The sequence below is a fragment of the Eretmochelys imbricata genome, chromosome 1 (genome assembly GCF_965152235.1).
Source record: "Eretmochelys imbricata isolate rEreImb1 chromosome 1, rEreImb1.hap1, whole genome shotgun sequence".
In the NCBI taxonomy this organism is placed as follows: domain Eukaryota; kingdom Metazoa; phylum Chordata; order Testudines; family Cheloniidae; genus Eretmochelys; species Eretmochelys imbricata.
Genome location: NC_135572.1, coordinates 121,496,640 through 121,510,087, shown reverse-complemented (window position 1 = coordinate 121,510,087; position 13,448 = coordinate 121,496,640). Strand labels below are relative to the sequence as shown.

Here is a 13,448-nt window from a genome sequence, read left to right as displayed (position 1 = left end):
AAGTATTTCACAAAAGCATGTGATGTACTCTACCAAGGTTTCACGACAAATGGACAAGCCATTTAAAATAGAAAATTTATGCTGATGTTCTCGGATTTGAAATATAAAATCCTGGACTCTCAAATCTTTCCTGCTTTCACTGGCATGTGAATTTAAACCAGAAGAAGAAGAAGATAGGATAAACCAAGGAAAAATAACAAAACCCTGGATGTTGCTAAATATATTCAGGCACTGATACCGTTGGTGGGAAGAAACATAAAAAACTATAAAGAGAAATGCTTGAACATAATTGTTTCTGTTACAATGAGAGCAATTCCTAACAGACAAATATTATAAGAGCCAGGTTATGCCTATTAATTGCATGCCTGAGCTCTGGGTGAGGCAGAGCCGCACTGCATCAGCAGACGCTCTGGGAATGATTATGCTTGAGAGAAGCAAAAGGCCCCTTGGAGCTCCTGGGGAGCTCCACTGCTGAGCCACCCCTAGGATTGAGCACCATGTTCTCCTCTCAATGGCCAGCCAGCAGATCTAGTTAAGGTGGAGAGGAGGGTGTGACAATCAGGGTCCAGACACCCCAATGGGGGTACAAAGGATCTGAACACCAAATAATAAGCAATTGAATCAAATGGTTGTATACAATGTTATTGTGTATAAATATATGTCAAAAAAAGGTCTTCTATGAAAGCCTGTAGTGTTCTGACATTGATGGTCATTAGGAGAGGTGTTTACAAGTTATGGCTATGAATATAAGTATGTATATATGTTTAGAACATTGTAACTGTGGTACAACCACAGCAACACAACAAAGCCCTGGCTGGGATGATTTAATTGGGGATTGGTCCTGCTTTGAGCAGGGGGTTGGACTAGATGACCTCCTGAGGTCCCTTCCAACCCTGATATTCTATGATTCTATGAACACATCACAACAGAGGGATGAAGCAATCAGTCAGGAAGGACACTGTCCATACCAGTTGTTCATACAAAACTAATTTCAAGTACCCATGCATTGCCCAGCCAGCAAAAGAAAATAGTGGAATTAATTGGGAAACATTGAAACAACTTGAAATTGAAATGAAAACCCCAGTCTTGGAAAACTAAGAGAGAAGGGAATTTCCTCCATCATGTATCACCAGAATCTGAGAGAAAGAAAAAAAAATCTGCAAATCCTCAAAAGAGAGGGGGTTTGAAGTGAAGGACATCCAAAAACTGAGAGCCAGCATCTACGCAGGATGCTGTCCATGGAACACTGGATCCCTCTCTATGACAGGGGCACACTGTGAAACTGTTCAGAGTCAGTAGGTAACTTAAACTAGAAAAGGGAATTTAGCTAATATAGAAGTAGAAAGCCTGAGATTGACCTTTATGTTTATTTTCTGTGTGACTTGTATGTGTTTGCTTTTCCTCACAATTTTGTCTTTGAATCTCTGATTTTTCTATTAAATAAACCTTCTGTTTCATTCTACACCAAACAGGTCTCTGTTGTGCAAACTGCCTGGAGTGTGTGTGTCAAAGTGAACTGATAACAGGGGTCAGTTTTCACTCCTTCAGGGGTGACATATCAGAGGGGAAAAGTCCAAGTGTCTGGTAGTTAAGAACTCGGGGAGATGGATTTGGGGAGAGCTGGGACTAGACGCGCTGTTGGGAGCATGCTGCAAAGAGTAACCAGGCTCTGAGTCATAGCTGCATACTATTAAGGCACCCAAGATTACAGGACAGGTGTTGGACAGAATCCATTACTAATTAAGTGATTCCCAAAATGTCCCAGAGGGCCATAGCCTAACCCCCTCTCCACCCTCTTTTTGGAGTGGGTACTAACTGGGAGCAATCTGTCCTCGGAAGTACACAGGGATTACAATTGTTGCTGGCTCCTCTACAAGGAGATACTTGTGATTCTCAGATGGAAGGTGCTATATATGTGCAAACAATTTTGAATTATGATCTATCTTACTTAATATTTATTATTGTAGCATCTGATTTGAACAAGAAACTTCCAGCTCATAGATAAATGGAGTAAATGCCAATCTACTTTCATTGTAAATTCTAAAAGTACCTTGGTACCTTTTACTAAAAGACAATTTTTCAACTTCCTACATCAATGCTCCTCAGTGATCAATAACAGGCATTCATACACTCCTGGTTGCAGAAAATGGACTATTTTTCCTTCCACTCGAACAGAAGAATGCAAGGTTACAAAACTGTGTTCAATCCATCCATTAGTCTTTCCTAGTAAATGAATACTAAGAGGTCCTACCCGTAAAGGTCCAACTTCTTTATAATTTTTATTGCATGTTTACTAGCCGCTTCTGTCTACCATGGCTGTACACTTTAAACATTTCTGCATTAGAGTACAGATCTGAACAGATTTCATTTGAAACCAAACTAACCTTCTTTCCATTAGTCCAAGCGCATTCTTCATTCTCTCTTCATACTGCCTGTACTTCTCAGTAGAGACATACACATGAACCACAGACCCATCTTTCCAGTAAGTGTGCACAAATTTATCACAGTATTTTGCATGGATTATTTTCTTATTCGTCTCCTACAGGAGCAAGGAATTATGAATGATATATTTTAAAATGTGATCTTTGCAATATGCTGTAACAACATTTGGAAAATACGCTTAAAAGGCAGGGATCTACGCCTGCTGCAACTGCATAGCTGCAGAAGTAGCCACAGATTATAAACCTGCTGAGGACATTAGCTCCTTATATGAAATCAGTAGAAACTGTTTCCCTGTCCTCCTTGGCCTGCTCTTAGCTAGAAAGAACAGGAGAAGAAGTATAGAGAAAAGTGTTCTAGTGAAGCTGGGGAAGAGCAAGCAAAACACAGAATAATCCAACCCTTCACACTTTGCTTTAAAACCCAGTACTATGAGAACACCTGGGGCCTCTACATCTCCTAGACCATGTGGAACAGAGAAGAAACTGACAAACATTCCTTTGCCCCATTCCACGGAGTCAGAAAGATGAGGAAAAACAAGTTGTTGCTGAAAGCATCCCTCCATCCTTCGCAGCAGATTACATGATGAATGGGGGACGATAGGCAAAGCTGTCCTTTCAGGGCAAAGAGAGGGTCACTTCCACTCCATTTCACTTATGAACCTCTTCATCCTGTTCCATTAACAAGCTTTTATTATAATCCTCCAAATAAGAATGGGGTTACAAACAGACCACATGCTGTATAAAAGGCTCATCTATAAAGTTTCATTGTAAGTCTGAAAAGCAGAAAGAAGCTGAAAAGGACACAGCATTCGAGGGAATCTTAGCAGTACTTACAGCATCAGTTTGTAAAGATTCATCCTCTGGTTTGGCTTTTATGTCAACCACCCCGTCAGCGTGCCGAAAAGTACAGTCAGCAAGTGCTTCATACAACGTCAGCTTCTGAGCTTTCAAGCCATTCTTCTGCAACCACTCCTTAGAATTTATATAATCCTCAGGTTTTGGCTCAGGCACTGGAGGATCAGTTTTGGTTGCTGATTTGAAAATATACATAACTAGTTGTACTTAATATAATTCACCAAAGAGTTTCTGTAAGCTATTACAAAAGAAGACTGATATAAGGATAGGTGGGCCAAAATTTACAAACCTAAGGCCAACCTCGGACTCCTAACTCCCCATTTAGATACCTAAATAAAGAGTCTGATTTTCAAAAGTGTAGACCATCCAACAAACCCTACTGAAGCCAGCTGGAGCTGCGGGATGCCCAGCACTTTACAAATCAGGCCAGCAATTTCATTGCCTAAGTATGGATTTAGGAGGCTAACTTTAGGCAACTATTTTTGAGAATGTTGACCAGAATTCTGAGTGGAATCACGGAGTAATTATAGCTATAGGGATCTGACTGCATGCATGAAGTTGCAAGAACAGGGCCTTATCATATGAAAGGAATTGCCTTTTGACTGCTGATCAGAGGCCTTTCACAAACTCTGCTAAATCATGTTTTAGAACAAGTCAGTTTGCATATTTTTAAAACAAACGTGTTTGCATTTTTCTCCTTTGCATATACTTTATATAAAGGCCATGGCTTAGTATGTATACATAATGTATTATCTGAAGAGTCAATGGAAAGTAGACAGCCTCTTTTTCATTTCACTAGAACAGCACAGAGTACATTTTAGGATACAAGAGTTTTAAAGAGATCGGGAAGACAAAGAAAGAAATGTAGACAGACAGGACAACTCCAGTTATCTGAATCACTGAGAGACAAAATAGGTGGGCTGCCTGAGTTCAGCTATAAATCACACTGGAATTTAATGTTTTCTTTAACTCAATCTAGTGTATGATCAGAATAGTTTAACATTTTATACAGTGATTATATATGAAAAAATACATTAACACAACACTAAGGTTGCAAAGTCAAGCACTTATAAATTAGGAAATGTCAGAATTAAAGTTGCCCATGTAACCTTAATTCAGGCCCTTTGGACATATTTATTATGAAAGTCTTGCCCAACATCATATAGGAAGTATGTGGCAAACTCAGGAATGGAACTCATTTCTCCAGTACTACTCCAGAGAATGTCCTTTCTCTCCCTGCATCCCTCTGTCTCATTCATTGCCCAACCTGTGTACAGAATGAAGCAGAAGTTCTGTAGAACAAATAGTATGTGATTGTGTAATTATAGACTGTACCATAATGGTTACACACAAGGGAATCAAATTAAGGTTGCACAGGAAGCCTTATTTCTGGCATTTCTTAATTCTGAATGCTTAATTTTGCAACCTTAATATTTTTAACCTGTATTAATGTGATTTCCTAGGTTTTTTTAAGCAAGAAAATTGAAAAAATAATGGAATAATACGACCCACCCCCCTCCCATGGATCATCAGCAGGGTTTGAATTTAGGACCTTTAGATCCACTGTACAAATCTCCAACTTGAGCTAAAGTATTAACTGGTAGCAGTAGTAGGCTATTCTCTCTATAAGGTCCAGCCACGAGATGGGGAAGGTGACACTTACTTTGCCAGTGGCTTATACACTACAGTATTTGTAAGAGAGCAGTGAAATGTTGGGAACTAAGAATTCTGGGTTCTATTCCTGGCTCTAGAAGGTAGTGTAATCCAATGGTTACAAACAGCACAGCCAAGCATATAGATATGGCACAACTATTCTTAAAGGCAGAGTGGCTAAGTAGATCAGACTAGGGTCTTCCATACTGGAGGCCTGGGTTCTCTGAACAGCTCTGTCAGAAGCAATCTTGTATGACCTCTTAGTTACCCCTTCTGTAGAAATGGGGGCGGGAGAGGGGTGAATCTGGGGTCGGAGGCCTTGTCCAGAAGTAATAACTATGAAGTTATTAGTCCTCAAAGAATCAATCCTGAAGCACTTACATGAGAGGAAAGTGATCAGGAACAGTCAGCATGGATTCACCAAGGGAAGGTCATGCCTGACTAATTTAATTGCCTTCTATGATGAGATTACTGGTTTTGTGGATGAAGGGAAAGCAGTGGATGTATTGTTTCTTGACTTTAGCAAAGCTTTTGACACGGTCTCCCACAGTATTCTTGTCAGCAAGTTAAAGAAGTATGGGCTGGATGAATGCACTATAAGGTGGGTAGAAAGTTGGCTAGATTGTCGGGCTCAACAGGTAGTGATCAATGGCTCCATGTCTAGTTGGCAGCCGGTGTCAAGTGGAGTGCCCCAGGGGTCGGTCCTGGGGCCGGTTTTGTTCAATATCTTCATAAATGATCTGGAGGATGGTGTGGATTGCACTCTCAGCAAATTTGCGGATGATACTAAACTGGGAGGAGTGGTTGGGATAGGATACAGAGGGACCTAGACAAATTGGAGGATTGGGCCAAAAGAAATCTGATGAGGTTCAATAAGGATAAGTGCAGGGTCCTGCACTTAGGACGGAAGAACCCAATGCACAGCTACAGACTAGGGACCGAATGCCTAGGCAGCAGTTCTGCGGAAAAGGACCTAGGGGTGACAGTGGACGAGAAGCTGGATATGAGTCAGCAGTGTGCCCTTGTTGCCAAGAAGGCCAACGGCATTTTGGGATGTATAAGTAGGGGCATAGCGAGCAGATCGAGGGACGTGATCGTCCCCCTCTATTCGACATTGGTGAGGCCTCATCTGGAGTACTGTGTCCAGTTTTGGGCCCCACACTACAAGAAGGATGTGGATAAATTGGAGAGAGTCCAGCGAAGGGCAACAAAAATGATTAGGGGTCTGGAACACATGAGTTATGAGGAGAGGCTGAGGGAACTGGGATTGTTTAGTCTGCAGAAGAGAAGAATGAGGGGGGATTTGATAGCTGCTTTCAACTACCTGAGAGGTGGTTCCAGAGAGGATGGTTCTAGACTATTCTCAGTGGTAGAAGAGGACAGGACAAGGAGTAATGGTCTCAAGTTGCAGTAGGGGAGGTTTAGGTTGGATATTAGGAAAAACTTTTTCACTAGGAGGGTGGTGAAACACTGGAATACGTTACCTAGGGAGGTGGTAGAATCTCCTTCCTTAGGAGTTTTTAAGGTCAGGCTTGACAAAGCCCTGGCTGGGATGATTTAATTGGGGATTGGTCCTGCTTTGAGCAGGGGGTTGGACTAGATGACCTCCTGAGGTCCCTTCCAACCCTGATATTCTATGATTCTATGATTCTAAGTTCTCAGGATTAACACCTCAATAGTTGAACAGCTGAGATCAGAACTCTTGGCTTACAACCCAGAACACTTTCCCCTAAGTCAAAACATGCTTTGCAGATGTTTCTTTGCCTAACTACCCTACAGAGTCAAGTAGGGAAGCCAGGGAATGTGTGGTTGCCATGCAGAAGCCCAGTCAGGCCTGGAATCATGATCAGGGCAGACAGAATATTCAGAGATTTTAACAACAAACCTCTACACCTAAAATGTAGGTTGACCTAGCTATGTCACCCAGGGGTGTGAAAAATTCACACTCCTGAAAGACATAGTTAAGCCAACCTACACCCCAGTGTAGGCACCACTAGGTCGATGGAAGAATTCTTCCATCAATCTCTCAGAAGGGGTGGGTTAACTACAGTGACTGAAACCCGCTTGCACCACTGTAGCAAGTGTCTACACAATAGTGCTACAGCAGCACATCTGTAGCGTAGCCAAGCCCCAAGGCTTTGTCTTCACTGCAGAGTTAATTTGAGTTAACTCCACTCAAGTTACCCTAGCTCACCTGACTATGGCCACACTGCTAACACTCGACTTACACAGAGTGATTTTATGAGCAGCACAGAGTGACTGTTTTAGCAACTGACACGTTGTGCTAACTTGAGCTATAGCCTATAACCCCGATGGGCCAGCCAACTTGAGTTAAAATCACCACTGCTGTGATGCTCCTTAGGTTGAAACAGTCTTGTCTGTGCCTGTTGCGGATCAGCTCCCTGAAACCAACAGTCTTTGGCAACACAAGCACTACATTCCAGGCCTCACTCCCTCTCTGTGCAGGTAGTAATAGGCACACACCAACCTCTGAATCCTCTGAGCATTCCCTGCTGTGTCCAGCCCCCGATCCACTGAACACTCACCGGATTATCAGACCCACTGTTCCCAAAGGAACAGTGCACACCCGCTGGTAAGATTCACCTCAGAATCACCACTTTGCTTAACACCACAGCACTTAGATATATTCATAGTGAAAACACGAATACATTTATTATCAAAGACTAGAGATTCAAGTGATAGCGAGTCAGAATACTGGAAACAAATGGTTACATATAAAGCAAAATCATACACACTTTCTAGGGACAAAACGTTAACTAACAAGTTACTCTCTTTGCTAAAGAAGCTCTTCTCACCCAAAGTTCTCTTTGGCGTTTTTAACCAAGCCTGGTTGAAACCTCCTTTTTAAAATAAAGCAAACTCACTGTTTGCTTACCTTCTCAGTGAAGGGTGCCAAGGGGACTTGTTTAACCACCCCGTACCCCTCCATATATAGTGGAGCTAACTTTTGAAGTGCACCTCAGGATAAGGTTCTTCCCCACCACCAAAACCTGCTGTTTTTCTCTTCCTCTTAGTTCCCACACTCCTTCATTTTCATTCAGTTCAGACTGGTGATAGCAGACCCACTATGAACAAGACAATACTCAACTTACATGTAAACAGATAAGAGATGTTTCTTCATATGTCAGACAGAAAGCCTGTTTTTCACTTTTGCTAGTGACACAGACTAAGAACATGTTTTCAGTATATATATTCAGAACACTTTACACAGTATCTGCATACATATTTCACAACAATATTGATTTCCAGTCTGACATTGGCTTTTATTTGAGACCGCACATGACATTCTTTGGTGAAGTACAGTGTACAGACCAGACTCAGGCGAGTCCTGTGCCCCTCTCCCCCCACACACACTATGTCCTTTTCCAATTGACACTAAGAGGTTCCTGGGTCACAACCACATTCCAGGGAAGGGTTTTAGTGTGTGGATGAGGCCTGAGTAAGGAGCATCTCTCGAGTTACAACTCAAGTTAATTCTGCAGTGAAGACAAGGCCTAAGCAAATTACAATTTTCAGAGGTTTATAATTTGGTCAAATGTGGATGAATTTTTGTGGGGCATCTGAACTGCACAGTTATCCCCTGCCAAGTTTCAAGTCCCACCCTCAAGCCGTAGAGCTGATTGAGCTCCTCAGAAAAACAGCTGAAAAAATTAACATTAGTAAAATTACCTGTTTTTGCTAGTCTTGTTCTCAGAGACAACTGAATAGTTTTTGCTGAAACTTTCCAAAAGGCAAAAAGCAAGCATGGAAAAATTCACCCAGAACTGTTAAAGTTTAATGAAGTTAAAAGCAACTGTAAATAGAGGCTTATAAAGGTAAGCGTATGCAACCGTAATGATAGATTACGGCTCTGCATATAATAAATGGTCTTAAAAAGAAACATCATCCCTAAATTGGCAGTTTATCAAAATTGCCCACAAATGAAACAAATTAAGCATGAGCACAATGATATCTTTCTAGAAAGAACTATAAACAATACCTTTGCCAGATATAGGCTGGTGAGACTCGGATAAAATATTCTGAAGTTGTATCAGCGCATTTCTGGCCTCCTCTGACTCCTTCCAGATCATGAAGACATCTTCTCTGACACCAGCTACTGTGGGAGGAATAATGCACAGACCTTAATGCTTTCAGACAAATTCTTCTTTCACCGCTACACCTGCTCAACAATCCTAAAGTCAATGGGGTTGCCTGTGTAGGTACCGTTTTATTACCTTGTAAATAGGGTCCCTTTGCAGTGGGAACTCCTCTCTTTAAAAGGTTTCAGAGTAACAGCCGTGTTAGTCTGTATTCACAAAAAGAAAAGGAGTACTTGTGGCACCTTAGAGACTAACCAATTTATTTGAGCATAAGCTTTCGTGAGCTACACGAAAGCTTATGCTCAAATAAATTGGTTAGTCTCTAAGGTGCCACAAGTACTCCTTTTCTTTTTTCTCTTTAAAAGGAGTTCAAGGAATATACATGAGCAGAGAGGCACCAGCAACAAAGCTTCACTTGAGATGCGCTGCCTGGGGTTAGGCCTCTGGGCCCTAAAACAGAGGTACACAGCCTTCTGGGTTTGGGGTGGTGGGTTTTGGTTATAGCCTATCCCATGGTGAGGGGCAAATCCTCCTTCCCAGCATGGGGAAACTCCACAAGGAAATTCTCATAGAATTCCCCTATGGATTTTAATGCAGAAGGGGGAAATCCAGCCATCTGTTCTTTCTTTTTCTTTTCTTTTTTTTTAATTAAAACCAGCCTTTGCATGAGAAAGCCCAAGCCCAAAATCTAGAAAAGCTGACATTTTCAGTTGCTTCAAATTCCTAAAACTACTGAGCAGATGTACTTACAACTTTAACAGTCCCCTAAGAGTAAGTGATGTGATTTTAGCAATATACATTTGCCTTCCCGCTATAACTAACCAAAACCTTAATTATGAGGGCACTAATGACACCTAAGTAATTTGTAAAATTGGTTTCAATTAGGGAGACAGGTGTCAATGAAATAGATTATTCAGTACAAACCCCAAAGTTACAGTATATCTAAGACCATTTAAAAAATTCAAGAGATACTCTGCCCTTGATTAAAAGTTTAAAATTGGTCTTTAATAGAATTGAAGTATACAAAAGCTGCAAGTTCAAAGATGGAAAATGGAGACAGCATGTACTTCTGTTTTAAGAAGTCTACACAATGCTGTGAATAAATTAGGTAGCGTAGTCTATGAGAACTTAATACTGTAATATGGATCAGCTGGAAGAATGGCATACTAGAACAATAAGATGTAAAAGGATTGAATCATAAGTGCTCCTTTCTGTAAAACCAGATTAGTAGCCTAATGCTGAATTACATATTACAACACTGAATTAGTCCAACTATATCTTAACATCTGCTGATCCAATCCAGTGTATGTACCCAAAGCAATCACAGGATATGCCATACTTGATAATAAACTCAAGCCCATCTCTACTAAAATAAACCCTCAGTTAACCTACACCAAACAAAACCCGCTCATTTTGCCTGTACAATAAACATTGTAGAATTGCCTTAAATGAACAATACATATATATTTTGTAAATACAGCAACACAGTTTTAAATGTGAAATGCAGTTAATTTTCCTCATAATCTTTTATAATGTGTTACTGTACACTGCCATCTCCTGGTATCCTCTTGTATTTCAAGAGTTCTGTTTTAGCCAATCCGATGAAGTGAGCTGTAGCTCACAAAAGCTTATGCTCAAATAAATTGGTTAGTCTCTAAGGTGCCACAAGTCCTCCTTTTCTTTTTACAAGTTAACATGAAAATCAATCTCTCCAAAATCATAAAAAGTTCAAGCAAAATGGCACATTCCACAGCATAAAACTGAAAAGGAAGAATAAAGTCAAAAGTTTCTCATTGACCTTAGAAGATCAAGAAAAATATTCTGACCAAAACACTTGATTCAGTTTTATTTTATTTTTTAAAAAACACCACACTTAAAACATGACAGTTGACAAAACTGTAGCAGAGTTACATAAGAACACAAATGCACTATAAATTTGCAATCAACTACAACTACCATGCTATTAAACATGTACCAGCTACAGTGATGTGGAAGTAAAACCACCAAATATAGATCAATCATATATGTATTATCGAGATATTGAACAAAAGGTTGTGCTGACAAATGCAATTCAGAAAAAAATATTTCCTTCCCAAATCATCATCTCCTACTAAAAGGGATCCAGGTTTAATTTTGTGAAGGTTTTGAAGTTTCTGCTGAAAAGTTGAAAAATAGAAGCATTTTAAATGTTCTGCTGGTTTCTCCAGGTCTTTCTAATTTAAATGTTTTGAAAACTTACTATATATACTGATAATGTATCCAGTATGGGACATGTATTGAATTCAATATTACACAATAAAACATTTATTGACATGTTTCACTTTAATTTACGCCACAGCATTGTGAAATCAAATCACATACCTGTTTGATAGCCGATGGATTTGGTGACAAATCCTTTAGATGATAAATGCATTTTACCACAGTCAAGCAACACAATATTTTTTTACCCAGGCAACAACCCGGATTTACAAAACCAAGGACAAGATGTCAAAGCAGGTCCTACCCGGGTCTAGTCCCCCATAGCAGCCCAACTTCTCCAGAGATTGCTCCAGCATCATCCACAGCAACCCCTTTTTCTCCAACTGACGGGATCATCTCTCCCTTTTTTCTGCCCCACCCACCACATCTGGCACATCCTCACACCCACAGTCATCTTCCTCCACCTGAGAAGCCACAGGAGAGAAAAACTGCTCCTTGAGGCCCCAGAGAATCCCTTCTCCCTTTCCCTCTTCCCCCCGACACGCGCACACACACAAATAAAATAAATTAAACATCAATATCCTTTATATATACAGTGTCCCAAGTGATCTCAAATCATACTGTCCTATTCCTCATCCTTCCTTTCTCCTGCCCTCCTCTCCGATGCCGGCTCTTCTGTTGACCTCGTCCTAATATTCGTTTTTCCACTAAATATTAACAGCCCTCAACAGCACTGCTGCTGGTGTCTACTTTTATTGCAATTACCCAATTTTCAAGCATGGACGTAGTATATCTACTTGGGGGGAAATCAAGCACTGACCCACTCCAGCTGAACTGCTTGTCAGTTTAACTGTCTCCTTGGATCTACCTGAAGAACTCAACAGTTCCATTTCATAAAGGGAAAAGAACTCAGTGACGTCCATGGGGTTACAATGGAAACAGGCAACATGCTGGATAAATATGCTTACAGCTTTTATATTTACTCTCCACAAGCAGCAAGAATGAAAGTTGAGCTTAAAGTTTGTTTTCTTCTGCCTGATTCAGCACTGTGTTGCACTAATTTTGTGCCTATGTAACTCCACTGATTTCAGTAGAATTACACCAGCATTAAGCAAGAGTAACATAGCGGTAAATCAAGCCCCTTATTTCCTTTACACAATAAGCTTTTACTTTGTGCCTAGCTAACATTTAAAATTGTATGACTGACTCAATGTTAGAAGGGTAAAATAGTTATTTAACTGTGTTCAAACCCTTACAATAAGTAATGTTTCAAACTTATTAACAGAATTTTAGAATTGGGTTCCAGACATTTAAAACCTGTTACTAATTATGTACTACCTATTATAGTACCAGATATGTAATTCATAATACAAATAAAGATGGATTTCCTGCCCAGAGGGCTTACAATCTGAAGGAGTAATAGCTAAAAGTCTGAAAAAGAGCAAGAAATAATAACTAAAAATTTAAATTGCGAATGGAGCATTTTAACTTGGTAGAATGCATGCCCACTTTGCTGTACAGAATCAAACCGTGTGTGTGTGTGTTACACATATAAACAAACTACAACTAACATACAACACCGCAACAAGCACCCCTTTCCGCCTCCCAATCGCTGAACATCCTCACACACACTCAAAAAAAAAAATGATTCTGTTCCAGTCTTACCTCCCAGTAGCTATACCCATCCTGTAGCCTGTTTCAAAAGCTACTCGAAACCCACCTGATTTCACAACCAAGATACCAAACTAGCTTACAACCACCAGCAAAACTAAACAAAAACAAAAAACTGGCAAACCAGCACCAACATTTCTAAAAGTCCAAGAAAGAAAATTAAGTCACAGAAGAGACTGGAATAGTAATTAATTCTGTGATCGCTTGACTCAGATCAGACTTTACAAAGGGAGAATAGACAAATGCAAGAAAATTAGACATTTTAAGTTGCTCAAACTTATTTTGCATACAAGCCAAGATGGGGAATTTAACTTCTTCCCGCAGACCCCTGCCTCCGCCACTGTGTGGCAGAAGAACACAGTAGCATTCTTTAAAGCGCTGCTGTTTAAAGGCAGCCCTTCAAAAATTAACCTGGTACACAGAATAGTACTGGAGATGCCTTTGCCTACATACCTGGAACGTTAGATAACAGAGAAGCAAACCCTGATCTCCTTTCCACTGGGGGGGAAGGCCAGTGGGATGCTATGCA

The 13,448-nt window shown here is 40.5% G+C and overlaps 1 protein-coding gene across 1 annotated transcript in view; it reads right to left on the bottom strand.

The window, feature by feature from the left end:
* The window catches only part of VWA3B (von Willebrand factor A domain containing 3B), a 124,445-nt gene that overhangs the window by 88,058 nt on the left and 22,939 nt on the right, over positions 1 to 13,448 (bottom strand). The window contains exons 8-10 of the mRNA XM_077810832.1: positions 8,950 to 9,066; positions 3,276 to 3,472; positions 2,385 to 2,539 (exon numbers count right to left, since the gene is read on the bottom strand). Coding sequence (XP_077666958.1) covers positions 2,385 to 2,539; positions 3,276 to 3,472; positions 8,950 to 9,066 — 469 coding nt within the window. The remainder of the gene's footprint in view (positions 1 to 2,384; positions 2,540 to 3,275; positions 3,473 to 8,949; positions 9,067 to 13,448) is intronic.